This window comes from Rhododendron vialii, chromosome 3a (assembly GCF_030253575.1).
Source record: "Rhododendron vialii isolate Sample 1 chromosome 3a, ASM3025357v1".
NCBI lineage: Eukaryota > Viridiplantae > Streptophyta > Magnoliopsida > Ericales > Ericaceae > Rhododendron > Rhododendron vialii.
This window is the reverse complement of record NC_080559.1, coordinates 32,259,015-32,285,853: the sequence shown is the minus strand read 5'-3', so window position 1 is coordinate 32,285,853 and position 26,839 is coordinate 32,259,015. Positions and strand designations below refer to the sequence as shown.

The 26,839-nt window shown below is 37.8% G+C and overlaps 3 protein-coding genes across 7 annotated transcripts; 2 read left to right on the top strand and 1 right to left on the bottom strand.

Moving 5' to 3' along the window:
* The first annotated feature begins 7,718 nt into the window (after window positions 1-7,718).
* On the top strand, window positions 7,719-9,201 carry LOC131320059 (EPIDERMAL PATTERNING FACTOR-like protein 3). The gene is made up of 3 exons (XM_058350614.1): window positions 7,719-8,037; window positions 8,237-8,280; window positions 8,626-9,201. Exons 1-3 carry the CDS (start codon window positions 7,929-7,931, stop codon window positions 8,848-8,850), a joined length of 378 nt encoding a protein of 125 aa, XP_058206597.1. The 5' UTR covers window positions 7,719-7,928; the 3' UTR covers window positions 8,851-9,201.
* A 2,149-nt stretch (window positions 9,202-11,350) lies between these two features.
* On the top strand, window positions 11,351-18,472 carry LOC131320058 (casein kinase 1-like protein 2). Of its 4 annotated transcripts, none has more exons than XM_058350611.1 (15): window positions 11,351-11,480; window positions 11,512-11,748; window positions 11,830-11,870; window positions 13,065-13,134; window positions 13,273-13,421; window positions 13,520-13,615; window positions 13,710-13,780; window positions 15,496-15,557; window positions 15,697-15,760; window positions 15,840-15,924; window positions 16,018-16,144; window positions 16,251-16,333; window positions 16,412-16,475; window positions 16,779-16,900; window positions 17,886-18,472. In XM_058350611.1, exons 2-15 carry the CDS (start codon window positions 11,673-11,675, stop codon window positions 18,174-18,176), a joined length of 1,401 nt encoding a protein of 466 aa, XP_058206594.1. In that variant the 5' UTR covers window positions 11,351-11,480; window positions 11,512-11,672; the 3' UTR covers window positions 18,177-18,472. The 4 variants fall into 4 exon arrangements, with proteins under 4 accessions (XP_058206594.1, XP_058206593.1, XP_058206596.1 ...); XM_058350613.1 differs by adding an exon at window positions 17,192-17,252 and having other exon boundaries at window positions 11,444-11,748; XM_058350612.1 differs by adding an exon at window positions 17,192-17,270 and having other exon boundaries at window positions 11,444-11,748.
* A 3,056-nt stretch (window positions 18,473-21,528) lies between these two features.
* On the bottom strand, window positions 21,529-26,223 carry LOC131320057 (uncharacterized). 2 transcript variants are annotated; one of them, XM_058350607.1, is made up of 2 exons: window positions 25,678-26,223; window positions 21,529-21,855 (listed from the first exon to the last, which is right to left on the bottom strand). In XM_058350607.1, the coding sequence occupies exon 1, from the start codon at window positions 26,077-26,079 to the stop codon at window positions 25,690-25,692; it is 390 nt and encodes a 129-aa protein (XP_058206590.1). In that variant the 5' UTR covers window positions 26,080-26,223; the 3' UTR covers window positions 21,529-21,855; window positions 25,678-25,689. The 2 variants fall into 2 exon arrangements, with proteins under 2 accessions (XP_058206590.1, XP_058206592.1); XM_058350609.1 differs by lacking the exon at window positions 21,529-21,855 and adding an exon at window positions 24,530-25,132.
* Between the last annotated feature and the right edge of the window lie 616 nt (window positions 26,224-26,839).

Sequence of the window (26,839 nt, the reverse complement as noted above, 5' to 3'; positions counted from 1 at the left end):
GGTGACCTAGGCCCCCTCCTATTTTTTCAGTTTAGGGGTCTTTGGCCCAAACCCAAATATTTGAACCCAAAACTTTGTAAGCCCTTTCCAAAAACTAAAGCCCCAAATGATTTTCTAAGCCCACTTCATTTTATGACACTTAGAAGAAAAAAAAAAAGGTAGTGTAGTGCTTTGTTTGTAACTTATGGAAATAAGAGAAATGAAGGAAAAAATTTAAAAATTTCCCCTGTTGTCTGGTTTAGAGAGAAAATAGAAGTATCTAGAATTGTTAATGGTACAATTTTCCTCTCAATTTCTCTTCATTTTCCTTTCTCCCACTTTCCTCAAATTCTAGACAAAGCATAAAAGAAAATAAAACCCCGATTTGGTTTGTTTGGAACTTGTGGAAAAGAAGAGAAATGAAGGAAAAATTCAAAGAATTTCTCCCCCATTATTTGGTTTGTAGAGAAAGAAGAGAGAAAAACAAAAGTATCTAGAATTGTGAATAGTACAATTTATCTCTTATTTTCTCTTTCATTTTCCTTTCTCTAACCTTCTCCCACTTTCCTCCAATTCCAAACCAAGCTATAAAAGAAAACAAAACTCCTATCCCTCCACCCCATTATTTTCCCTTCGCTGCTTATGTTTTGTGCCCTAAGCCCCTAACTAAACCCCAAGCACCTCAAGAGGTAATACGTGGGGTAATAATCAGAGCATAAGAGTATTACGCTTGGTAGAATCGTATTCTCCAGCAAAGTATCAAACCGTAGCGATATCTCAGTGGTCGATGGTCCCTCTTTCCAATCAGATTCAAAATCCTTCTTTCAACCAACACTCCAATAGGTATGGGTTTTTCTTTACTTATTCTTTTGCAACTTGGAAATATGGGCTGTGGGCATTTGTTTAATATTTCTTAGGACGACTATTGGGTTTGTGATTTGTGGGACTGTGCTCTTGTTTTTTATGCATATAGAATAGAAATAATTATTTGTCATGGTGTTGTGCTTGGTGGTATACTTCTATCTTCTCATCAATAGAAGAAAATTTGTTACATAACAAATAAAAATAATGTCTTTTTTGGTCCCTTTTTCTTTCTTATATCACAGCTCATCATGCCTCTTAAAGAAGTTACCTGTTTCAACATGAAAAAAAAGAAGCAAAGAGTCGGAATAATTACTCGAATCTCAAAGAGGAGCTCTTGATAAGTTCTTTACGAGTGACAAAAGAAAAGAATATTACACTTGTTATAATATTACATTCACAACTCAATTCACTTGTGACATTAGTTTCATTTCTGTTTGGGGATTATTTGATTACGTGCTAATATTTGATAACTAACATTCTCTTTTTTGTCATCCTTTGAAATATTGAAAGTCCAGAAATATGCTCTTCATGAAAACTATTTGATAAAAATTTTGTTATATCCCTTCGGCTTAAAGCAAAAATTAATTTTTTTTTCATCTGTAGCAAAAATTCACTTTGATCCTTTATGTTATAATTGATTTCAATGTCACCTTTTTTTTCCGGAAAATGGTCACGTGTGAGGGACCGGACCCCGTCAATTTGCTTTGGACCAGTTTGGTCCACTTAGTGCATCCGAACCGTTCAAAAGTATTTTGAATTGCTTAGATTTAAAGGGGTGGTTTTTAAAATACGGCTCGGATGTACTAAATAGACCAAACTTGTCCGAAGCAAATTGACTAGATCCTTCCCCATGTGCTTCGCACATGACTGTTTTTAGGGTACAAATCACCCATTCCCTCCTCCCTCTTCCCTCCCTCCATCTGGTCTCATGCAAAAGCCTCTGTTTGAAACCTACATAAAAGAAAGGAAAGGAAAGGAAAAAAAAAGAAAAGAAAAGAAAAATATGAGGAAAAAATTACCAATCAATAAACTTTAAAACTTTTATTTTTCTCTCTCTTTCTTTTCCAACCAAATAATAAAAGATAAATTTTTTTAATTTTCTTTTCTTTTCCTTTCCTTTCCACCTTGACAGCGGATAAAAAAAAACACCGAACCTTGACTGGTTTTTCCGATGACCAAACCTTGAAAAAACCAGAGGTTTCCCCGGCGACGCCAACACACACTCCGGTTCAACCTCCGCCAAAACACTCCTCCGCGGTGGCGTCCGCGTGGACCTCGACCCCTCAAACCCCCATCCCTCTCAACATCCTCACCCACTGGTCCATCACCATTCAACAGCGCTGTAACCCGCGTGCAGTAGATCCGACCGCAGACGCTTCGACCCGACCACCAGCGGCTCCGATTGGGTCTTGCCGTCGAGCTTGTGGTGGTAGAACCGATAAGTGGCGGCGATGGTGATGATGATGCCGTTGAATCAAAAGGAAGACCCATTTTGTCAAACAAAGAAAAGAATCGAGAAGAATAGGAGTTGATTCGTAAAAGAGGTAAACGAAAATCCAATTCCCAATACAGATACATAAACAGAGAGTAATGTTTTTAAAATTAGAAATACAAGATAAAAAACTCAAACCCTAAACACATACTACGTATTAGAATTCATTCGCACTGTATAAACGTTCACATAACAGATGTAGAGAAATAGCATAAACATATGGAAAATGGCTCTCGTTACTCCCAGTCATAATCCTCCCCCGCCGCAGACTGCACTTCGAATAACGGTGTTTCCTGATCAGAATCACTGCAGATATCGACGGCAGCGAAGTCATTATTCGGTGGAAATGGGAGACGGGATTTGTGAGATTAATGTGGGTTTGGAGAGGGATTGTAGGATTTGTCATCTGAGTTTGGAGAGTAGGAATCCTGCGGAGTCGGGATGGGTTGGCAGGGTTGCTATCGAATGGGGTCCCCTCCAACTTTAAGTATAAATGATTGTACCCCTCAAAAATGGACACGTGCCACCGTGCCGGGTACATGACAATCTAACCAAGAGTTGACACTGAAACCAAAGAAAAAGTGCAAGTATATATTTGTCCAAATTAAAACGTGAAGGATCAAAGTGAATTTTTACTTAAAATTAAAAGAATATAACAGAAAATTTCCCATACTATTTTTGATAAATATTTAGGTATTTCCTTTCCCTTTTTATGCTTAGAAGATGGTTGTTAATTATGGGTCCAAATCATCATAACTTTGCCAAAAAAGATGATACACTTAATAACGCGAAAAATGCCATCTTCAGTTAAAATTGGCGGGCTATGTAAGTTTGAAGGTAATTTGCACAGAAAAAAGGTAAAATTGACTCGACCGATATTTCAAGCTGAATTCGTGGTAGAATACTGGTGTTACTTTTATGAAGGACTTTTGAAACTTTTGAATGGTAGTCTCTCAATCTTAGCAGAAGTAATTTGCCTCCAAGATGAGTATGAAGCCCTAACTAGTGTTACATGCATTTTTTGAATCTTATGTACCTATGAAGTATCGACATCTCTAGAGGTCAAGGTGTTGCCGTGTTCGGACATGAGGACACGTGGGGACACTCGTGAGACACGTGTCCGACACGCCACGTGGCGTGTCCAATTATTTAATTTAATTTTTGAAGGGGGACACAGATGGGGGGGACACGGGTGGGACACGTATGGGACATGGTTGGTGACACAAATGATAACGTTTAACTTAATACATGACATTTTTTAATATAAATATATCATATAAAGTTATAAATCAGCACAAATGATCAGTGTTCTAAAACTCGCTACTCGATAGTCACTCGACCAGGCACCTTAGAACGAGTACTCGGTGTTAGTTGGCGAGTAATGCCCACCGAGTGGAGATTAGTTGCCTTAGCCAGGCACCTTGGTGCGAGCTGAGTACTCAGCGAGGAATATCTTGTTTGCAAATGATGCAAGATGCATCAATCTTAAAGAATTTCATAATGAATCACTCGATGAGACTATTTTCAAAAATTGAAAAATATAAATATATACTATATAAATAAATAAATAATTAAATATATACGTGGCATGTCTCGCGCCGTGTCTGTATTTCCATTTTTTCTCGTGTCTATGTCGTCCGTGCATCATAGTTATGTACAATTACAGTCATACTCCCTAACTAAGTACATAATAGTATATGAAGCAGTACCCAATTTCAAGGAATATCCAGGTAATAAAGGTTAAGTTTTTTTAGTACACGCGGAGAGAGAACCTTCTCCTTACACACACACATACACACAAAAAAAAAAAAAAAAAAAACCGTGGTCTGCACTCGCAAAAAAGTATCCAAAGTCTCCCTGAAATATAGAATAACTTCATAATTATATCAAGTCATGAAATCATGTTTCTTGAATTAAGTAAATAAATTTATTTACCCACAAAGATGAGTAACACAATTAGGATTCAGGCATCGAACAAGTGCAGTAAACCATTTAGGGATGATCATAGGCAGTTCATCTTCAAGAAGAGTAATAATGCTCGCATCACTCAAAAAATGCACCACACCCTGATCTAAAAATTTTAAGAAATCAGTTGATTATTCAAATTATTTTATTGGATATGAATTATATTATAAAATTACTATAATGACAAAAAATGGACAATAAGTTCACTTGCCCTATAACGTTCCGGTAAAAGAGTACTGAACCTTCAGGAGCCTTGTATTCGGGGATATTCCTCCCATTACGGAAGTTCCTAACCGTTGTAAAAGGCTGACGATAGAAATATGGTAACCGAGCCCCAATACCTTGCATAACTACACTCTTAAAGAACAATTTTTTCCTGAATTCAGCCAAGTTTAGCACTTTCTTAAAGAGAAGAAATTTGCCCGTAGCATCCAAAAACTATGGGCTGTTACAGATATAAAATTCAAATCTCCTACAATGATTCAAATGAAACATTATAAATTCTAAAGAAAGTATTTCAAAGATATCACTATATGCAAAAAAAAATTGACAAATATATAAAAAACAGGCCGTCAAAGACTGAAAAAGGAAACAACTAAAATAATGTAGGCCAAAACTTTAATGTATGACCAAGTAAGGAAGAAAATCGCGAAAAGTATCGACACCACAGGTTAAACAAAAAAATGGACAACTTACTTCAAATCATCCCCTTGTTGATAGAAAGTAGGCAACTCCGCATACAAGTCATAAAGAGAACGAACGGCTTCAAGAATGAATTGAGGCGTTGTGGTAATCACTGCATCTACAACCAGATTCAAAACATCAACCAAGTCATTATAGATGTTCTCTTAAGTGTGAACCATATCAAGAGGGACCGGTCCATTCGCCAATAGCATGTCCTGTGGTGGCTTGCTTTTTGATACTTTTCGTGGTTTTAGTCAACCAGAACGTGCTATTTGTGAATGGACCGGTCACTCTTGATATGGTTCACACTCGAAAAACACATCTATAGTGACTTGGCTGATGTTTTGAATCTGGTTGTAGATGCAATGGTTACCACAACGTCCCAGTTCTTTCTTGAAGTCGTTCGTTCTCTTTAAGACTTGTATGCAGGGTCGCCTATTTTCTATCAACAGGGGGAGGATTTGAGGTAAGTGGCAGTAAGCATTTATGTCCGTTCTCCAAATATAGTTTCTTTGTTTACCCTCTGGTGGCTTGTTTATCGATGATTTGTGGTTTTAGTTCTTAATTGGTTATAAAGTTTTGACCTACGTTGTTTTAGTTGTTTACTTTTCAGTCTTTGGCAACCTGTTTTTTTATATATTTCTAGTTTTTTTTGCATACAGTGATATCTTTGAAATACCTTTTTTAGAACTTATAATGTTTAATTTGATTCATTGTTGGAGATTTGAATTTTATATGCGTTACAGCCCACTGTTCTTGGATGCTACGGACAAGTTTCTTCTTTTTAGGGAAGTGCTAAGTTTGACTGAATTCAGGGAGGATTTGTTCTTTAAATGTGTATATATGCAGGGTATTGGGGCTTAGTTACCATATGTTTATCGTCAGCCATTGACAGTGATTAGGGACTTCCGTGATGGGAGGAATATTTCCAAATACAAGAGTCCCAAAGGTTCTGTGTTCTTTTACCGGAACGTATAGGGCACGTGAAACATTCAATTAAGTTACTGTCCATTTTTTTGTCATTATAGTAATTTTTGAATTCATCTCCAATAAAGTAATTTGAATAGTCAACTAATTTTTTGAATTTTTAAATGAGGGTGCAGTGTGTTTTTTAGTGATGTAAGCATTATTACTCTTCTTGAAGATAAACTGCCTATGATTATCTCTAAATGGTTTACTGCACTTGTTCGATACCTGGATTGGAATCCTAATTGTGTTACTCATCTTTGTGGGTAAGTAAATTTAACATGATTTCATGACTTGAAATAATTATGAAGTTATTCTATATTTCAGAGAGACTTTGGATAATTTTTTGTGAGCGCAGACCACAATTTTCGTGTAAAAGGAAGGTTCTCTGTCTTTGTACTAAAAAATCTTAACCTTTATTGCCTGGATTTCTCTTGAAACTAGGTACTACTTCAAATACTATGATGTCCTTAGTTAGGGAGTACGACTGTAATTGTACATAAGATTTCAAAAATGCATGTAACATGAGTATTCAAGGTTGCTTTTTACAAAAAAGAGTGACGCCATCAAAGGAATTTGATGCAATTGGACAAATAGATAGCCTAATTATTACGTTTCTTTAGTTCAAATTGAAATTTTGAAGCAATACAAGAAAGAGCAAAGCCTAATCATGTTGGGTTCTAAGAGGATTGCAATCCAAATTCTTCCATGACCAACGTTATTTCAGCAAACAAGGTAATCATACGCAGGGAAGAATTCGCATAACTCAGCGCGTAATACCAATTCAAATGAAGCAAGACTTGCCAAATCACTCTACTTATCCGCACAGAATGATGAGTTTATTATTCTTTATAGAAGTTTACCTGGGTGGGGATTGTAATAGCCCAAGACTTCCAAGTGCTTGCCGTCCCTGGAAGATCTACCATCGGTAGCCATTACTCGATAGAGTGGCCTGTTCTTGCATCAAAACCTCGACAACCTTTGTCTCACCACCATGATTATTCTCCCACTGACTTGATCCCCTGTGTGTGTATGCATGTGTGTTGAGTTCTGGCTGTCGAGGGTTTTCGGTTTCTTTCTCATTTGTATACGAAACTTGGAAGGGACCTTGGTTTTTAACCCACCCGATCTTGCTCCGTTTATTTGGTCCGCTCATATATGAATGGGAATATGGCTGGAGCTGCAAATGAACTGAGCAACTTGTAGCTCGGCTCGTTAAGGCTCGGCTCAAGGCGTTTAGTAATCGTTCTTGAGTTTTAGACTTGTTTAGTAAACGAAACGAGTTCAACACTCAAAAGCTCGGCTCGTTTGTATAGGCTCGACTCCTTTAAAGAGGTTCGTTAAGTACATTAATCTGACTCGGCTCATTAAGGGCTCGACTTGTTTACAAATGAGTCAAGCTCGAATACTATGCACTCATATGCCCCACTGATATATGAATGGGCCTACCCGCAGTCTGTTGATCAAGCTTGATTTCGGAGAAAATTACATCAACCTCCTCTTACGTTTATCAACCTCCTCATCTCGTAGTGATTTTCCACATTAAACACCAAAAAAAAGAAGAAGTGCACTTTCACTACCCTTGGAAAAAGGCCAAAGCTGGTCCTGCATGAAAGTTTTCGCTAGTACCTTCTGTTAACCATTATTTTGCACATTCAGATCTCAGGCCATCACGTACAATTCACTATAGAGAGGACACACTACTCACAACTAGTCTTCTTTTTGACCCAAAGACAGAGAGGTCGGTGGTCCAAATGGTAAATGTGCTCCCCAGCAAAAAATTACAGATACAGTCATGAAGAGAGATGTACGTATCTGATTTATTTAACTAAGGACAGCTTTCTTGTTTTTAGCCCTTTTTCACATCCAGCTTTGCCAATTGAAGTGTGAGTGAGTAAGGTTACTCCCTCTCTCTCTCTCTCACACACACACACACACACACACATTGGGGATTACTGGATTAGGTCATTCTGTTGATATGAAGAGAAGAGTTCTCCATTTCCTCGTTTGCACTCTCCAAGTAATGATTTGGGTATTTATAATGACAATCTGGCCACTTGCATCGTGTAAAGTTGCTCGCGAGCAAGGTTAGATCTTCATATATTATTCACTTCCCTTCAATTATAGTATTCATCTCTCTCTCTCTCTCTCTCTCTCTCTCCAATTATTTGATCCCAACATGTATTTCTCTCCCTCCTAAACTGCTCTCTGGAAACGTTGCCTTCCATAATTGGTCATTTACAGCATGTATTGAACTAACCTTATACTATGATTGATCATAATCAGGATACATCTTCCGCCCCCGACGGGAAGTCCTCGAGTCAAAGCAGGCATGTTTGCACTCTTTTCTCTATGATTAGTACCTCCGTGCAGAAAAGATTGTCCGGTCCCGGAAACGAGAACTTAAAACTAGAACATTTTTGTTGCAGAAAATTTGAACTTTTTGCTGCTAGTTACTGAACATCAATGATTTTTTTTTTTTAATTTATGAAAAATGCTCGATTTTTTAAAATCGTTTTGAAGACCAGACAATCTTTTTCGGGAGAGAGGCAGTATATGTGTTGGGGACATTGTGGTTAGAAAAGCTATGTATGATGTATCCAGAAAAATTACCCAAACCAGGTTCACCATATATCTAGTTTTATTCATTTTGCATTTTGTTTTGTGTTGTGAAGGGATTTGAAAGCATGGGAAGAAGAGTGAGCAATAATGAGGAGGCATACAAAGGGGTAGGCACACTTGGGTCAAGACCACCAAACTGTGACCACAAGTGTGGAGTCTGCAGACCATGTGATGCCATTCAAGTCCCAGCTACCACTGACCGTGTGAGGGTCCAATATGCAAATTATGAGCCTGAGGGATGGAAATGCAAGTGTGGCATTTATTTCTTCAACCCATAACCCCGAGTACAGAGAAATGTGTTTCATGCTCTTCCTATACTTGGGCAGGGCTTAATTATTTGTTAGTTTTACAGAGAAAACCAAGCGTACGTGCTTCGAGTTTGTTCATATTTTGCCTAGATATTCGAGTTTAAAGGGAGTTTTGGAGAACCCAATTTTGTTCATTAGTGGTGGTCTTAAGAGATTTCCGAAGCCAAAATGTGATGTTCTTGCTATGTTGTGTGGTCATTTTAGCACGCGAAAGAGAACACATTTGATTTGTTAAAATGGGCACCTTCGAATGGCAAAACTACTGTTCAAGGGGCACGTTTGCAGCTTTGGTTATTATTAATTTTTTTTTTGGTGCCAAAATTAACGTGTAAAATTGCTTTGTCCTATTGCAGCAAGCTTTTTGTTCATACACTGGATCATGTTTTTGGATCACTCTTTGTCAGATTTTGAAGACAGAAATTTTGTCCAACTAGCGCAGAAGCCCTTGGACTCATTGAAGAATGCCTCACGATAGAAAACCAAAACACAAAATCAGAATAGAATGGGGAAACAATGTTGTGTGAGTGAACCCATCGTTGGCTAAATATGTGATTCAATATTTGTCAAACTAAATTTTATCATTTAACATGGTTCGATTCTTCGGGTCAGGTTGCAAGAGATTAATTTCTAATGAAATTTCTAGTCCCGACACAGATGACCTGCCTTTGACTAGTTAGGGAGGGAATTAGTTGGGACTAGAGAGGGAATTAGTAGAGTTGCCCCTTACTGTCATGCCGTCAAAAAAAAAAAAAAAAAACCATAAAAGGTGTAATCCTCTTTAGTTCCTTCAAGTGTGTTTTTTAGGGATTTGGAGCATTACAAGGTTGTAGTGCGGCTGATCTTACTGTCTATTTCAGTAATTGATGGTCCAGATTGATAGAAACTCGAATTAAATTCAAGTCATCCAAGCTGTTCGTGCTGAAATAGACGGCTAGATCAGCCGCACTACAACCCAGTAGGGTAGCCGCCTGCAGGATCCCCGGATCCTTTTTTTTCAAATTACTCGATTCGTGGGCACTGGTAATTTTCCGTAAACAGAACCACAGATAATTGGGCTTGTAAATAGTTGGGTTTTAACCCTTTTCACGATCATTATACATCAACAGAATTGGGCCGATATTGGCCCACAGGAGGAGGCAATTATTAGATCACGTGATAAGCACGAAAGTTTTTCGTAACGTGGAATTGACGGCATCAATCCAGACAATCATCGTCTTCGATTCCTCAGCAGGACTACATTCGCCACGCTTACCGACCACGCACGAACAAATTCCTCACAATTATTTCTCCCTCTAACCAAAGCAAAGAGAATTACCGACGGGTATTATCTCCTAGTTCTCCCACACAGGGCAGAGGCATTTGGGGTTTAGAGTTACGGACAACTTCTAAATCAGTGGAGAAGTCAGAAATTTAGATCGGTAGGGTCACCATTGAGCATGATTTTAGAATTTTATATCTTTTACTTGTAGACTTGTAGTACACAACGATAACATGAAAGAAATGAACTTAAGACATAAAATTTGCAACAATACACACACACACACACACACACACATATATATATATATATATATATATATATATATATATATAACGAGTCTTTATGAAAAACAAGTATGTAAAAGAGTACTTTTTTGAAAACTTGACAAAGATACTAAGAAGGTAAATGTTATAAGAGAAAAAAATGTGTATAATTTTTGAATTCAAATTGTGATGACATTTATAATTTGGGGTGAAAATAAAATTATTAAAAATTGTAGTGGGAGCGCATGCCTCCGCTAGGCATCATGTGGCTCCACCGCTGTTTTGAATCTCCTGTAGGCTATTTTACTAACAAAGTATAGAGAATAGATCCTAAATGGAGTGCACGGTTCCAATCAACACCATTTGTGTCCCTCTTTTATCATTTTGATCATCAAAATAGTTATTTACATAGATCTGACAACCCAAAACAAAATAAATAAATAAAAATTCAAAGAAAGCAAATATTTCAGTGCACTTTTATATTTTTCAATGCACTTTTATACATTTATACACTTTTTAATACACTTTTTAAACATTAAAATGACATATTGAGTTGTTTTTAGCATTTTTCTTTTAAAATTCATTGGGAAAATTAACCATGTAAAAATTATATTCATCAAATGCCATAAAATTGTATGGGAACACAATTCTACCCCTACTGAAAAAGCAGAAGATTGGAAAGCTAGATTGAACCTATTTTATCTAGTTATCTCAAATAACAATATTCTAAAATCATTATCAAAATGATATAATAAATTTTTGACTTGTTTAGGGCTTGTTTGTTTTGGGTTTTAAGGGAGATTTTTAAAATGTAATGAGTGGAGATATATATATGTAAAAAAATTAGCAAGAATTTTGAGTACTCCAAACAAACAAATCCTTAATGAGCTGGAAAAAAGCCTAAAAATGGGCTAGGCATTGGCGTAGTAGTCAAGTCACATAATTAGACTTGGCGAGAAAAAACCAGCATTTGTTAGCGCAAAGCAAACGATATCCCCCCATTAAAGTTGTTAGTTGTATCAACTCTTCGCTTTGGTTGGATCAAAAAAACGTACGTACTTACCAAGAGTGTGACAGTATAGATAGAGAGAGAGAAAGAAGAGAGAGAGAGAGAGAGAGAGAGAGAGAGAGCCCGCAAAAGTGCATGACGGAGGTCCCCCCCTCCTTGTCTCTGCGACGGAAAACCCTAGATCTCTTGTAGGGCTCAAAGTCGTCTTCCAATTGAGTGTCGTTAGGGTTTTGAATTCGAAAGCTAGGGTTTTATAACGATGGAGCCTCGCGTCGGCAACAAGTTTCGACTCGGTAGGAAAATCGGCAGCGGATCGTTCGGAGAGATCTATCTCGGTCTGTGTCGCCTCCTCTCTCTGCCTTTCGGTTTGTTTTTGCTGTGCTGTGAAGTGTTGTTGATTGTGCTTTGTTTTACAGGCACTAATATTCAGACAAACGAAGAGGTTGCGATTAAGCTTGTGAGTGCTTTGGCTTTCAGAAACTCTGATTTTGTCTATTTGTTGCCGATAATATTGCGAGTGTGTGTGTGTTGTTTTGATGTGTTTTGTGGTTAGTGATTCGAGTGAACGATGATAATGATAACTCTGCTGAGAATTGGTTATTGTGTGGTTTTTAAGTGGTTCTGTTTGTTCAATTTGTAAGCATTTTGGAGTTGTGTTGTCACGTTTAATTAGCAAGGTGTAGTAGAAGTGCATTTTGAGACGTCTTGAGTCTCTGAGCTCAATAGGGGGTATAGAATTCCTGATTGTTGGTGCCAGTTATTGGATTAAAAAATTGTTCTGGTGCTTTTGATGGTGCAGTAGATTCATACTTAATTTAGTGAAGATCCTTGGTTGGATGAGTTGTTCAAACGGACCGATGATGGCTCAACGCCAGGCATATAAATTTAACACTCTGTTTGAACTTGTGGAAGAGAAGAGAGAGAAACTAATTAAGAAGCAAAGTGTAAACACTAAAGAGTAGGTAGAGAAAATTTTACTGTGCTGAAAATATGATTTTGTTATTTTCTCTTCACTTTCCTCTTAACAAACAATAGAAGAGAAATATTTGAATTTTCCTTTCTCTTCTCTTCTTTCCTACAAGTTCCAAACAAACCTAAAAATATTGTCCTCAGACAAGAAATTAGGAGAGTTCTCTTTGAACTGTTTAGGCCATTTACCAAGACATACTAAGGCATTTCACGGTATAAATGTGAACATTCACAGATTTCATATATATATTATTAAATACACATTCACATGTACCCTTTTCAAAGATCTCAATTGATTTTTTGGCTGTTAACCAACCGGTCCACCACCCTAAGGGCGATGTTTAACATTTTCCTTTGAACATTAAGCAACAATGGACTCTGATGGACTTAGGCAAGGAATTTTTGGTTAGTAATGACAATTATGTGACTCTTATCCGGTAAAAATAGAAATTGATGAATTAATGTCGATTTCCAGATAGATTCATGCAGTACAGGGGAATAGATAAGTATTGAGTATTTGTTATAAGGTCTCCAAACTTTTGCTGGATTATGTTTCCCTAGTTCTTTAGCATGACTATCCCTGTCTGTTATGCATTGAGTTCATTCTTCAGTGTCTGCTGCAAGTTTTATAATATTAGATCTCTATGCTGGATTAGTTGCTGATACTGCTTGTAAACCTCAGGAAAATGTAAAGACGAAGCATCCTCAGCTGCTTTATGAATCGAAGTTATACAGAATTCTTCAAGGAGGAAGTAAGGGGAAATTCAACTTTATTGCTTATTATAATTGCGGTTACTGTGATCCTTTATCATTTTTTTTTGTCAGTTCATCTGTAATGTGCTTTTATATCTTATCCTGTTTATGATAGTATGTTCTGAAATATGTTGCAGCTGGAATTCCAAATGTGAGATGGTTTGGAATGGAGGGAGACTATAACGTTTTAGTGATGGATTTGCTTGGACCCAGTCTTGAAGATTTGTTCAATTTTTGCAGTAGGAAACTTTCTTTGAAGACTGTTCTAATGCTTGCAGATCAAATGGTGATTATGTTTGATTTCGTACATACAGTTCTAGGCTTGTAGCAATTTTCATAGTTTTTGATGTCTTTTAACGTGTGCTAATCTTGATATTTACTCAGATCAATCGTGTTGAGTTTGTCCATTCTAAATCCTTTCTACATCGGGATATCAAGCCAGACAATTTTCTTATGGGCTTGGGAAGGCGTGCAAATCAGGTTCTCTTGCAAAATATCTGTCTTTCATGCTGGCTATTATTTTTTCCTTGGATACATGCATTAGCAAGGTATTCTATGTCTCCCTGCTCTTCAGGTCTACATAATTGACTTTGGTCTGGCTAAGAAGTATAGAGACACTACAACGCATCAACACATTCCTTACAGGTGAGATAGTGTTGATCATTGCATGGATGCTGGCTGACATTTTGTGCAATCTTGTACATGCAAACACATTTACCATTTCCCCATTGAGGAACAGCTTGGTTGGAGACCTGGAGTTTGTGGTCATTTTCTCAATTGTGTATGTAGGATAGCTGGACCTTTAAGATGATGACATGAATTGGAATGGGTACCAAACAACTCCTTGAGTCTAAATGTTCACTAGTTGATGCGAAAATTATAGTTCATTTTTTATCACCACCTCCATTCCAGTTTTTTTTTTGATAAGTAAACAATCATATTAGAAAGAAGGTATTAAGGGATTGCCACTCGTATTTTCGTGGGTGGCTTGGGAACTCTAGACCTCGGTATTTTTGTGGTTTGGGATGCAATGGGCTTTGTCAAAGAATGTTATAGAACTCTTAATTGCTTGGAGAGATGCTAGAGTGGGGAAGAGAAGGAAGCGAGTTTGGACCTTGATTCCGCTTTGTTTGATGTGGATTTTATGGCGTGACAGAAATTCGAGATGTTTTGATGGGGTCGAAAAGCCTTTGTTTAAAATTAAAAGTGTTTTGGTGAATAGCTTGTATAGTTGGGACAAGAGAGAATGTAATCCTTCTATTACCCATTTTTTTAGAATAGTTTGAACTTTTCCTTCCATAGGAGAGTGTATAGGGCTTTTTTGTCTTGTGACCTTTCTTGTATTCGGACGGCATTCCCTTCATATCTTTTTGTTAATAAATTGCTTATCAAAAAAAAAAGAAAAGGGGATTGCCACCCGTACACAAAAAAAAATAGCCACAGACAAAAAGGCTCTACACCACCGTGTGAATTGAAAAGCTCAAACCAATCTAAAAATTGATCAAGAGAAGGATTGCATTCTCTCTTCACACAACTATACAAGCTATTCACCAAAGAACTTTTGATTCTAAACAAAGGCTTTTCGACCCCTTCAAAACATCTCAAGTTTCTCTCGCCAAATAACCCGCATCAAACATAGAGGAATCATGGCAGATCGGCGCCACCCAACCACCACTAACTATGTGCTGTACTGCCACTGCTTTTGTTGTCGGGACCACCAGAAAACTGCTTTGCCTGGGTGTCATCGTGTGTCACCACCATTAGGGCCATGACACCACTGCCACCATAAAACCAGCCCAAATGTGACCATATTTTTGCGAATCATTTATTAGGTGTATTGTCAGGACTCAGGAGTCCCTTGAGTACAAGCAAGAGCTCTTTTATCAGTTGTATAGTTGGGAGTCGAGGCAGTGCAGTCCCTCTCTCGATCAATTCTGCACACTTCGTAGATATTCTTGATACATGCATAGTGTCTTTTCATTGGTGGCCTCTGTAGCATATGGGTGCTTTTTTCATTAATTCGTTTTTTGATAGAACTGATTTGCTAATGAAATTAAAATATTTTTGACACAATCTATCATTTAGATGGATTTGCTTGACCCACCTTTCTCAGGCAGATTTTTGCTCACTATGGATTTTGAGTAGAAAAGAAAACCATGGCGATGATGGTGATCGTGTGACACCATGCGATGTACTTTTATCAGTGTGCTAGTGGTGTAACTGGTGTTCCATTGCAGTATTAGATTTGTTTAGTCTTCATAGAGTTCTAGTTTTGGAAATTTTCCTCATTTTTCGTTTTTAAATATTGAATTTACTATTCCATTTTATGGAACGTTTATCACATGTCATGAACACTGCAGGGAGAATAAAAATTTGACTGGAACTGCAAGATATGCAAGCATGAACACTCACCTTGGCATTGGTATGTGTTCTCTTTTAACTTCTTGGTGGCTCCGTGGTTCGACTAAATGCACATGTTTTCGGGTTTACCCATTAAATGTCAAGCCTTGACTTCAAAATTTTGTACTTTTGTTCCATCTGATTGCTGTTGAGCTGCATAGAGCAGAGCCGGAGGGATGATTTAGAATCTCTTGGATACGTCCTTATGTATTTCCTGAGAGGAAGGTGATTATTGCTACATTCCTTCACGTTTTCTCCATTGTGCTGTCTGTTGAGCCTTTTCTGACATCCCTTCTATATGTAGTCTTCCTTGGCAGGGGCTGAAAGCAGGAAATAAGAAGCAGAAGTATGAAAAAATTAGCGAAAGGAAGGTTTCCACATCTATTGAGGTAACTTGTTTAAATATAGTTACCAGATATCTACACAGATAGGCTTATTTCAATCTCTATGAAACCATTGCCAACTATGCATTACTTTCTTAGGCTTTATGTCGCGGTTATCCAACAGAGTTTGCATCATACTTCCATTACTGTCGTTCTCTACGCTTTGATGACAAGCCGGATTATGCTTATCTGAAGAGAATATTCCGTGACCTTTTTATTCGGGAAGGTTTGTAACTTTGCATAGATTTTCTGTACGAGGCACTTTAGTTTCCAGCTTAAGAGATTAAGTGTTCATGCTGTATCTCATTTTATGCCGCTTAATCCCTGTGCAGGTTTTCAGTTTGATTATGTTTTTGATTGGACCATCTTGAAGTATCAGCAATCACAAATTGCCGCTCCTCCTTCTCGAGCTCTTGTAAGTGACGTGGTAATGATTTTGTCTTTCGTTGTTCATTGGTGCTATCCCTATCTATATGATGGTTGCTTCTGCTAGGGTCCTGGTGCTGGAACAAGCTCTGGATTGCCCCCTGCTGTTGCCAATGCTGACAGGCAGTCAGGTAATTTTCCTGCATTGCTCCTTGGAAGTGAAGATCCTTGAGCGTGAATTTAATTTGTTACTTATAAGGTGGTTTATGTGAGGCGTCTCCTCGTTTGTCCCCCTTGTTGACATTCTTTATGGGAGTTATCTAATCCATTCCTTTCATGAATGTGTTATTGTTAATGTCTTTCTTCAAACTCCTCCAGACCAGTTTATAAAATTTAAAGCTTTCTAGCCTCCTCCCGTGAGAAGCATCAGTTTTCTCTCTGAGTTGGTCCTTTGCGTATGCCATGGTTTATGTTTAAGTCCTTTCTCTTTGCAGGTGAGGAAGGAATCTCAGTTCCAATTGGTTTTAGGAGAGTTTCTGGACAAGCTATAAATGATGGAAGTTTACCTAAGCAGAAGAGTCCAGCTGCAAATGATTCAACGAGCAAAGAAGCTATGGTAAATTGTTTGGACCGTGTTTATGTGACCCTAGATTTTTGGTGTTTTTCCTTTTTTGCATGATAGTTTTTTATTGATGATACTCCCTCTGTCCCCATTTCTTGGTCCCTTTTGGGGATTCCAACTTATTAAGGAAACATAATCATTGCACTTGTCATGATTTTATTCTCTCTTTTTACCCTTCAAGTCTTCTAAAAATGTCATCATTACTTTTTTACTGCTAGAAATTAAGTTCAAAAGTGAAGGGCAAAAGAGTAAACTCATCAACTTTTGCCCATTACTTTGGAACAGGGACAATCTTTTTGGGACGACGAAAAGAGCAATAAAGGACCGACAATTGGGGACGGACGGAGTATGACTTTTCGTTGTCGTAAGATCTCAAAGATTAATAAAACGTCCTATTTTCTGTGTTGCTTGTTGCAACACGGTCCCTGTAGATACTGGCAATGATACATGGTGCAATTGCAGCCTGGGTTTCTCATGCTTGAACTTTCTTGAACTGATCTCCGAGGGTGGATGAAACTCCGCCAGGCTGCAATATGCAGACTACTTAAGAGTACATGACAAAACTTGTAATGAATGTTATAGTCTCTGGGATCTCTTCTCGAAGATTTTAGAGTTGGCAACAATGGTTACTGCTTCACTGTATCCACTTGTTACCGTCTTTTTTGGCATTAGGCTTCTTAGTGCTTTTAAATTTGCCTTTTTCCAACCTTCCTATGCCTTAAAGTTGCATTATGTGTCTCATTTCATCTTTGTTTGCCCGGATTAAAGCATTGAATGAACTGTAAATGTCAGCGGACCACATATCTCACAAAAATGGGATGTAGTGATCTACAATACCTTGGCCCCAGGGCGATGTGAAATTATTTATCCTCTGAAATTATATATCCTTCTTTTGCATTAGTCTAGTCAAACAAACATTGTCTGAAAGTACAACTGTGTGATTTGTTCTCAGCTGCAATTTCTCAATTTGTTCTTGCAGTTGTCAAGCTCCACTTTTTTAGGGCAGTCAAGTGGATCCTTAAGGCGACCTGCTGTCTCTACTTCCCGCGAGGGGCTTATCGTGGGGAATGAGTCTGACCCTGTTCGCTCTCGCACCACAGAGGCAAGTCCAGGAACACAGCAGAGAATCTCGAGTGGACAAAGGAGTTCCCCCTTTGGTGGGTCCTCAGACCCCAATCGCACATCATCTGGGAGGAATAACAAGTATGAGACCACTCTCAAGGGTATAGAAAGTCTGCATTTTGATGATGAAGAAAGGGATCATTACTAGGCATTAATCACCTTTTTTCACTCTTGTAAATCGTATAGACTCTTGTGCCAGACCAGGGATTAGGATTTTGTTGGATTCTTTTTCCTGAGCTTTGCGGATGTTGTGATCTGGAAATTGAGGAAATTTAACGTTGGTGTTAACAAAACGTCGAGAGGTTTAGAAAGCAGTGGCGTTCCGCTGAATCCCGTCATGGTAAAGCTTTTGCCTTTCATCCATTTCACTGAATGATGTTTGTTTCTACTGGTGGATCTACTCGTTCGAATGCTTGTGGAACTTTGTTCAACTTCTGTTTTCAACATTCTTTCTCGTTATAGATCAGAACAGAAATGAACTGTTTGTCGGGGATATTGAGTTTCGGAGGTGTATTAGGTTTGATTAGGGTCTTTGTCATGCTCTATCACACGTCAGTGCGAGTCCTGAATTTTTCAGAACTTCTAGAATTTTGATGTATAGAGCCAAGATTGAATTTCAGGCTGTCTGATTTAACTTAAAAACGTCTGGATATATTTTATGGTAGTTTTCATGTAAAATATTTAGTCATCACTTACGGAGTATTTGTTTTCATTGTTCGGTCACGTACTTTGAAATGCTTTCATCAAATGGACGATCATAAAGGATGAATGTTTTCATCAAATTAATGCCGAGAAACACTCACTGCCAAATCCGATATCTCAATTGGAATGTAATTGCTCTTATAGTTGCCATTTTAGGGGGCATTCCGCTTTTCCAAAAAAATATTTTTTGAAAAAAGAAGGTAATTTCAAATTTAAATATAATGAAAATGAAAAATATTTTTTCAATTTTTTTGGTACCGTTTAAAAGGTCTTAATGAGATCTATCAAACAAGATCTATATTGGTAAGAAAATTATTTGCGTAAGCACATGATTTTTGAGCTTGAAATTACCTTTTTTTTCAAAAAGTAACTTTTCCAAGTTACTGGAACGCCTGCCTAATCAGTTTGTCGATTGGATTAATTATAAGCCCGTAACTTGTGTTCACAAAATTAATTATAAGCCCGTAACTATGTTCACAAATTCTCACCGTTGTGCTCGTGGTTGGGCACTGGGTTGATATGGGATGGCACATTGTTAATAGAAAAATGATTCCTAAGATAGTAAGATGTGTTATTTTTATGTAAAGTGAGTTGTTCTCCGGCCAAATATAGTGTAGACGTACAGTATCACTCTTCTCTTCGGCTCCCATTTGTTCCTACAGAGCCGTTGTACTCTGTTTTTATACTGCGGACTGTTTCGCTACTGTTACATCTTATAAATGAATGAATTCTTGTACTGTACCAAAGTAAGCAAAAATGAACATTATTCTTCTCAGAATTTGCAAGAGATTGTAGTTTCCCCTTATTTCTTGCAGTAAACTAGCTGTAATAAGAAAATGATGATAATTCTTTGCATTTTCTTTAAAATACTTTACCCAAACGACGATACAAGTTACTTCCTCCGTCCCCTTTTAAGTGTTCTGTTTTGAAACTCCAACTTATTAAAAAGACATCATCATTACACATTTCACATCAATTTTTTCCTCCATTTTCCCTACTTACCCATCATCTTTACATTTTTACTCACTATTTTTTCAAAATAAAATATACTTTTAGGGACAAAATAGATAATGCACCAACTTTTACCCTCCTAACTTTACAAAATAGACACTTATTAAAGGACAGCTCAAAATGGAGTACTGAACTCTAAATAAGAGACGGAGGGAGTAGCAATATTTGCTTTTTTAGGGTGAACATATTTGCAACGAGTTACAAGTAATTTTTCCAAGAGCACCATAAAACACTGAAATCTCAGAACTTGGTTTTAAATTGGTAAACGGCCTCAAATTCTTCTGCATCCTCAGCCAACAAGGGGTCGGCTATTGGTTTCAGTTATATTCTGCATGTAACATCTTTGACCGCCACGATTTCTCATAAAATCTAACTCATGGACAAGAACGACGACAGATGACGGACATTATAAAACCACAGAATGAACTACATGGTCACTCGCGAGTTCGCAACAAAGAAACTCCAAACGTTTCGTAGGGGCTCTAGCTAATAGCTTTGATTGAGCAAGCGGAACTGTGGGAGCAAGAGATTATATTGGACCTAACAGCTGCGAACAATAGGAATTACCCACCTCAACCCAGTTGGAGGGAAGTTCCTCGTCACTTCGTAGAACAGGACAGACCAGCTATTGACACCCTGGAAAAGGATTGAGAGCAGGGCACGGACAGACCAGTAATCCTTTTAATAGTAACACCAGGGAGAATTAGTTGAGGTGCACGTAAACTGCCTTGGAGATTCAATTATCAAAAGCAAAACCTACTCGAATCACTAATATCTCAAACGGCAGATTATCTCAACAACATAACGCTGCCTTGCACTTGCAAAGCATAGACAAATGAAGGAAGATCAAGTAAAGAACGAGGAGCAGTGAAACAGATGCAGAACTTGCAAAATCCATCCAAAATCACGCTCAGCGGATATATTTATACTGAAAATTTGGTAAGCGAAAGTGGTATTTAACCTCACTACATAAGAAAGGTAGAGCAATCCAAAACCGCTATGATATTATTCAACATTGTAACTTAAATAGCAATCCAAATGCACCACGAACTATCCTAACCTGTAAACATCGTAATTTTAAAGCTCCACATGCATAGAAGCAACCTCGGCAATCCTTATATATCTGGAGTGGAACCGTTCAGGGCTCGACTGGATACATCCGGTTGGATTTGGTGCCAAAAGAATGAAGTATTATTAAGAACTTTGAGTTGAGGCTCTAACCGATTGATTTAAGGATGACATGATGGAGGACATATGATGAACTGACGCCAGTCATTCTTGTCTTTAAAGTGAAGATATGAAAAATGCCTGCAAGGCACTTCAATCTTGTTTTTAAGGGGATGCATGGAACCAATCTTGAATCCCACCTGATCTCGGAAAATTCCATTCCAACCGGACAGCTACACTCATGTAAGCCGTCAAATGGACAAGAAAGAACCCCCATGAGGGGGATACGAAGAAAAAACTTATATGAATGGAAAACGAGTACCTTACCTAGCACCAAATTCTATGTAACATCGACAAACAAAACAAGATGCACTATGAATGGAAAGAAAGAAAAGCCTCTATCCTAAGATATCAATGGTAAATTAGGGAGCAATGAAACTATTCGCATATTCAATGGAGTACTCTTAAATTACGTCCATAACTGATCTTCAAACTCATCATAATCTAAGTTACTGTTGCCTCAATTCAGCTTCAAATAGATCATATCCCAATGGAGTAATGGACCAAACCAGATGATCATTCACTACGACAACTCAAAATTAATACTCTCACTCAAATCCTCAGATAAAGCTTGTCCAACCTTCTTATGAAAATATACAAACAGTTCATCAATAGCCATCAATCTAATTGATCAATTTATGAAAATAGTGAATATAGAAACTACTCATAAGCTACACAACGCAAATCAGTGCAACACAGAACAATAAGAACAAGATGGCAAAGCAGATGTGATCACCTTCAAATTTTCAATCATGGACCATCAGGTAGCAATAACCATACCTTAAAGAAAATCCATACATAACAGCCAACTATATTAGTTCACCCTCAAGTAGCTCACATCCTTAGCAGATCAACTACAACTCCTCGATACCAAAAGCAATTAAAGCCTGAATAAAACTTTCCCAACATCAGTAGAATTACGGAAATTTTTTATATTTTTTTATCATTAGACTTCTTATAGAAAATTCAAAGTAAAAGAAATAAATAAAGAGTATCAACAATCAACATCCTACAACCTCGCAATGACAGTGATACCAATGATGGGTGAATAGAACATATCCGGATCCTCTGTGAGGATCTGCCTGTGAGGATCTTGTGAGGGTTTTGATGAGAGGATGCCAACACATTAATGAGAAGATCCTGATCTCTTATACACTTGTAGCCAAAACATGCAATACTAAAAGAAACAATTGCAATTAAGAAAAATAAAATGAAGAAATAATAGAAACTTCAATTTATGGAATCTCTCTGCTTTCTTTTGCTATAGATTTCCACAGAACAATGCAACCCACGTCCTATGTTCCCATTACATGACTAACTAAAGATGAAAATTAACCTATTAATCTATTATTGATTTTCTCATCTCAGCAGCCAGACAGAATACATCAAGTACCCGACACACTTCTACAAGAAATGCCGAACTTTAACCCAGCTAGATCAAAGAGATCAACAAATATAACAAGCTAGAAAAATGAAAGAAAATTCAAAACAACATGACCTAAGGCGGATGTCGATAGTCTGTCACGGAGAATTCGTGGTCAACAATAAAGCAAAGAACAACTAAGCTTTTAAATTTTGGTTGTTAAATACATGCATTTTTTAATCTTATACAATTACAGTCATACTGGTACATCATAGTATTTGAAGCAGTACCCAGTTTTAAGAGAATACAAAAGATTGATCAAATTCATGATATCTCTAGCTGTGAAGAGTATTTGGGCCTGATACTGAACATGGTAAACTTCCACTAGGATTAATGAAACGGGTTTAGTTCAGCATTATTAGTACAAGCACAATGACACTTATATGGGTTCTTGTAGTTTTTTTCAACTTTTTCTATGGATATCAATGACTAAATGTTTCCATTCTTTGCTGTGAATTATAGTAGTTCAACTTGTATTAACTACTTGGTGTTCGCAAAACAAGTTCCAATGTGGACATGTAAGATTTTTTCAAATGAAGTGATGGTTTTATTTGACAGGTTGTGGAATTCTGAAAACTGGGACTATATGGCAAATGCGAGAAGGAAAATGCAATCACGTAATGTAAAGAACTAGCCGGCTTGCAGTTGGATCAAGTTAAATAAATGTATTGCAGAAGCAAAATTGTAACAGCTTAGGAAGAGTTTACTTTAGCTACTGTGCTATTTTATTTTATTTTTTATGTTGTAAGTTCTTGTAGCTTTTTCTTCTCCCTTACTGAATAATTGGGGAGTATTTTAAACTTTTGCATCCCTGATGGAAGTTCTAGTAGCAGAATGATCTGTAATGTCTAGCCCACCAGGCTATGGCCCAGGCACCCAAAAAGGCCCCATCCTATTTCAGTTTAGGGGTCTTTGGCCGTATTCTTCCCAAAAGTATCAAGCCGTAGCAATTTCTCGATGGTCGGTGGTCCCTCTTTGCAATCAGATTCGAAACCCATACCTGTTGGAGTGTTGGTTCAAAGAAGGATCTGATTAGAAAGAAAGACCACCGACCACTGAGAAATTGCTACGGCTTAATACTTTGCCGGTGCTCTCCTCTGACTACTACATGTTAATTCTTGAGGTGCTTGGAGTTTAGTCAAGGGCTTAGGGCACGGAACAGAAGCAGTGAAGGGAAAATAATGGGGTGAAAGAAACCGAGAATTGGGATTTTGTTTTCTTTTACACTACTTTTTTTCTTTCACAGTCATCAAACGAAGTGGGCTTAGAAAATCATTTAGGCCTTTAGTTTTTGGAAAGGGCCTACTTAGTTTTGGGTTTGGGCCAAATACCCCTAAACTGAAAATAGGAAGCGGCTTGATTTTGGGCCTTTTGGGTGGGTGGGTGGGTTGGTTGCGGGGGGGGGGGGGGGGGGGAACATTACAGATCATTCTGCTACTAGAACTTCCATCAAGGATGCAAAAGTTCAAAATACTCCCCAATTATCCAATAAGGGAGAAGAAAAAAGCTGCAAGAACTTCCAACATAAAAAAAAATTGCACAGTACTTAAAGAAAACTCTTAAGTAATCTCTTCCTAAGCTGTTACAATTTTGCTTATGTAATACATTTTTTTAACTTGATCCAACTGCAAACCGGTTGGTTCTTTACGTGACGTGATTGCATTTTCCCTTTCGCATTCTCCACATAGTCCCAGTTTTCAGAATTGCAAAACCTGTCAAATAAAAACATCACTTCATTTGAGAAGCTCTTGCATGTCCACATTGGAACACCAAAGTAGTTGATACTAGTTGAACTACTATAATTCATTGCAAAGAATGGAAACATTTAGTCATTGATATCCATAGGAAAGGTTATAAAAAAAAAAAAAACTAAAAGAACCCATAAAAGCTACAGATAGGTTTTTTAGAGACACTTCAATACCAATTCGAATGTAGTATATGCGCATGTGTGTCTTAGGCATACCCTTATACACGGATCTGCCTATGAGGATCTTGTGAAAGTTTTGATGAGAGGACACCAACGCATTAATGAGAAGATCCAATGGTCCACAATAGATACTCCTCCTTTTGAAACTAAATGACACAGTTTTATGGGATAATTTTCTAACGGTGGGAAAACTCTCAGCCGGATCTTCTTCTCCGTTACCCTCAATTGTTATCTTCTTTTTAATTCTTGTACTACAGTTCTGCTGCCAATAGAGAGAAAACCCACAACTGCTTTCATATTCTTCTTCTCCGTTTTCATCTTCTCAACCAACGCCGAAGTTATCTTCCTTTCTTTTTCCTCCTAGGTTCTGATTTTCATTCAATCAAAACCCTCCATTTTTGCTTCAGTTTTTCCCAAATCAAAATTAGGGCTTTTGTTGTTCTTCCTTTACCCTTTCACTTTTCAATCTACGAAGCAAAATTTTCAAATCATTGAACCAAATCAGAAGTGGAAACTGAAAATCGAAGGAGAAGAATGAAATTTTGTGGAATTTTTGGTGGATGGACATAGGTGTCCTGGTTGATAACAAGGTTTTGGGTTGAAAAGGGAAACTGCAAATGAAGGAGAAGACTGAGAATTTTTTGGCCGTTTGGGTTCCGTCTATTAAATGACGTCGTTCGAGCACAAAATTACAAGCAACCCACATTTTCATGTTTTGCACCTTTGGATATCTTTGGCATAATAGGTGGCACCCTCTCATCAAAAACCCTCACAAGATCCCGATCGTCACAGAGGATCCGGATCCGAAAATAACCTGCACAACCCAAATCAGTTCAAAATATACTATAAAAAGCACATCAAATAGAACAAGACAGCCGTGATAGTGAATCAGTGATACCAAAGAAGCTATAATCCGATACGCAAGACCCAATTACATCAAAATCCACATTTACATAGCTCAGGTCCTGGCAAGGTCAACTCTGTCAATACAACTTATTTATAAAACCACTTAACTCAAAATTCCCAAATACAACCTCAAATCAATTAGCTCAAAAAATCCCAAAATAAAACTCACCCATGATCACCAAACTTCCTATTGCAATTTTTTTATTTTTTTATTTTTTGGTATGATGGTCAGGGTGTCGCTCACCTTAACTAATCCTCTCCCCAGTGCTGTCATATGTGAATAGGGACTTGTAGCAATTTAAGACTAGTTTATCAAACTCCTTGACCAATGGTTATTGATAATGGCGAACAAAATCTAAATATTAGTATTTGACATTACATAAGCTAGAAAACCCAAATCAGTACAAACCAAGATCAACAGAAACAAAGATTTGGCAAAGGGGTCGTGATCACCTGTCCACCGGTTCACCTCCAACCATGGACCATCAGGTTGCACGTGTCCTTTATCCACCTAAAGCTCTTCCTTATCGACCCTTTAACCTTCCCTTCGACAGTGTAGGCCTTGTAGCTGGCGACCCGTTTCTTCCTCTGCAGTTCCGGGTCGCCCAGGCTCCAGCTCTTGGATGTTGACCCGTTTGAGGGTCTCCCCTTCTTGAAGTACTGCAGGTCTTTGGGCGGACCCAAATGGGTCTGGGTCGGGTGTTGGCCGTTATACGACGACGACGATGCGTATGAAGCACTGTAGCATCGGAGATCTTGGAGCCCGGTGGGGCCGGGCCGGGGCCCGTCGGGGGCGTGGGTACTGTCTAGCTGCATCCTGCCACCGGCGTATGATTTGGATCTGAAGTCTTCCATTGGGAGAGGTCTCTACTGTTGGTTTCTCTCACCCTCTCTCTCTATATATGGATATGTGTTGTATGAGAGAGAGAGAGAGAGAGAGAGAGAGAGAGAGAGGAGCTGGGATTGCTGACTGCTAACTGCTACTATCACCACGGTGCTTTGTCACGTTGAACAGCGTCGGTGATGCAGTAAAAGTGAGATCTTGATCCAGTGTGAACGGCACCACGGTCCTCAAAATGGGATAACCAATAATCATATACCACGTGGTCGTTTCTAGTAGTAGTAATAATTTTGCTAACCACTCATCTGTTTTACTGGTAGCAATTATAGTAGCTAGCAATTATTCTGAAATGAAAAGGACCGGAAGAAGTCACAAAAATGAAGAGGACTAGAAGTCATTTTAAAAAAAAAAAAAAAAAGAGGACTAGAAGTCACAATAATGTGCCTCTGAACTACTCCAGTATTTAATTTTGAAAATTGATATTTACACTTTTTTTTTATTGTTTACATTATTTTATCTAGCTTTTAATAAAAAAATACATACATTTTAAATACTAAAAAAAAATATACGCATAACAAAAAGAGAGTATGAATATTAATTTTCTTAATTTTGTCTTTCCCAACTTCATCGGGTATTGATTTTGCAAACAATCAATTTCCGGTCGCTTTATCGACTCAAAAGGTGTTGTGACGGGCTTGGACTATCTGTGATGGGATTTTACTGACGCAAAAAAAAGCTCTGTTTTCTCACCGCGGTTGAAAAAATTCAAAGAAC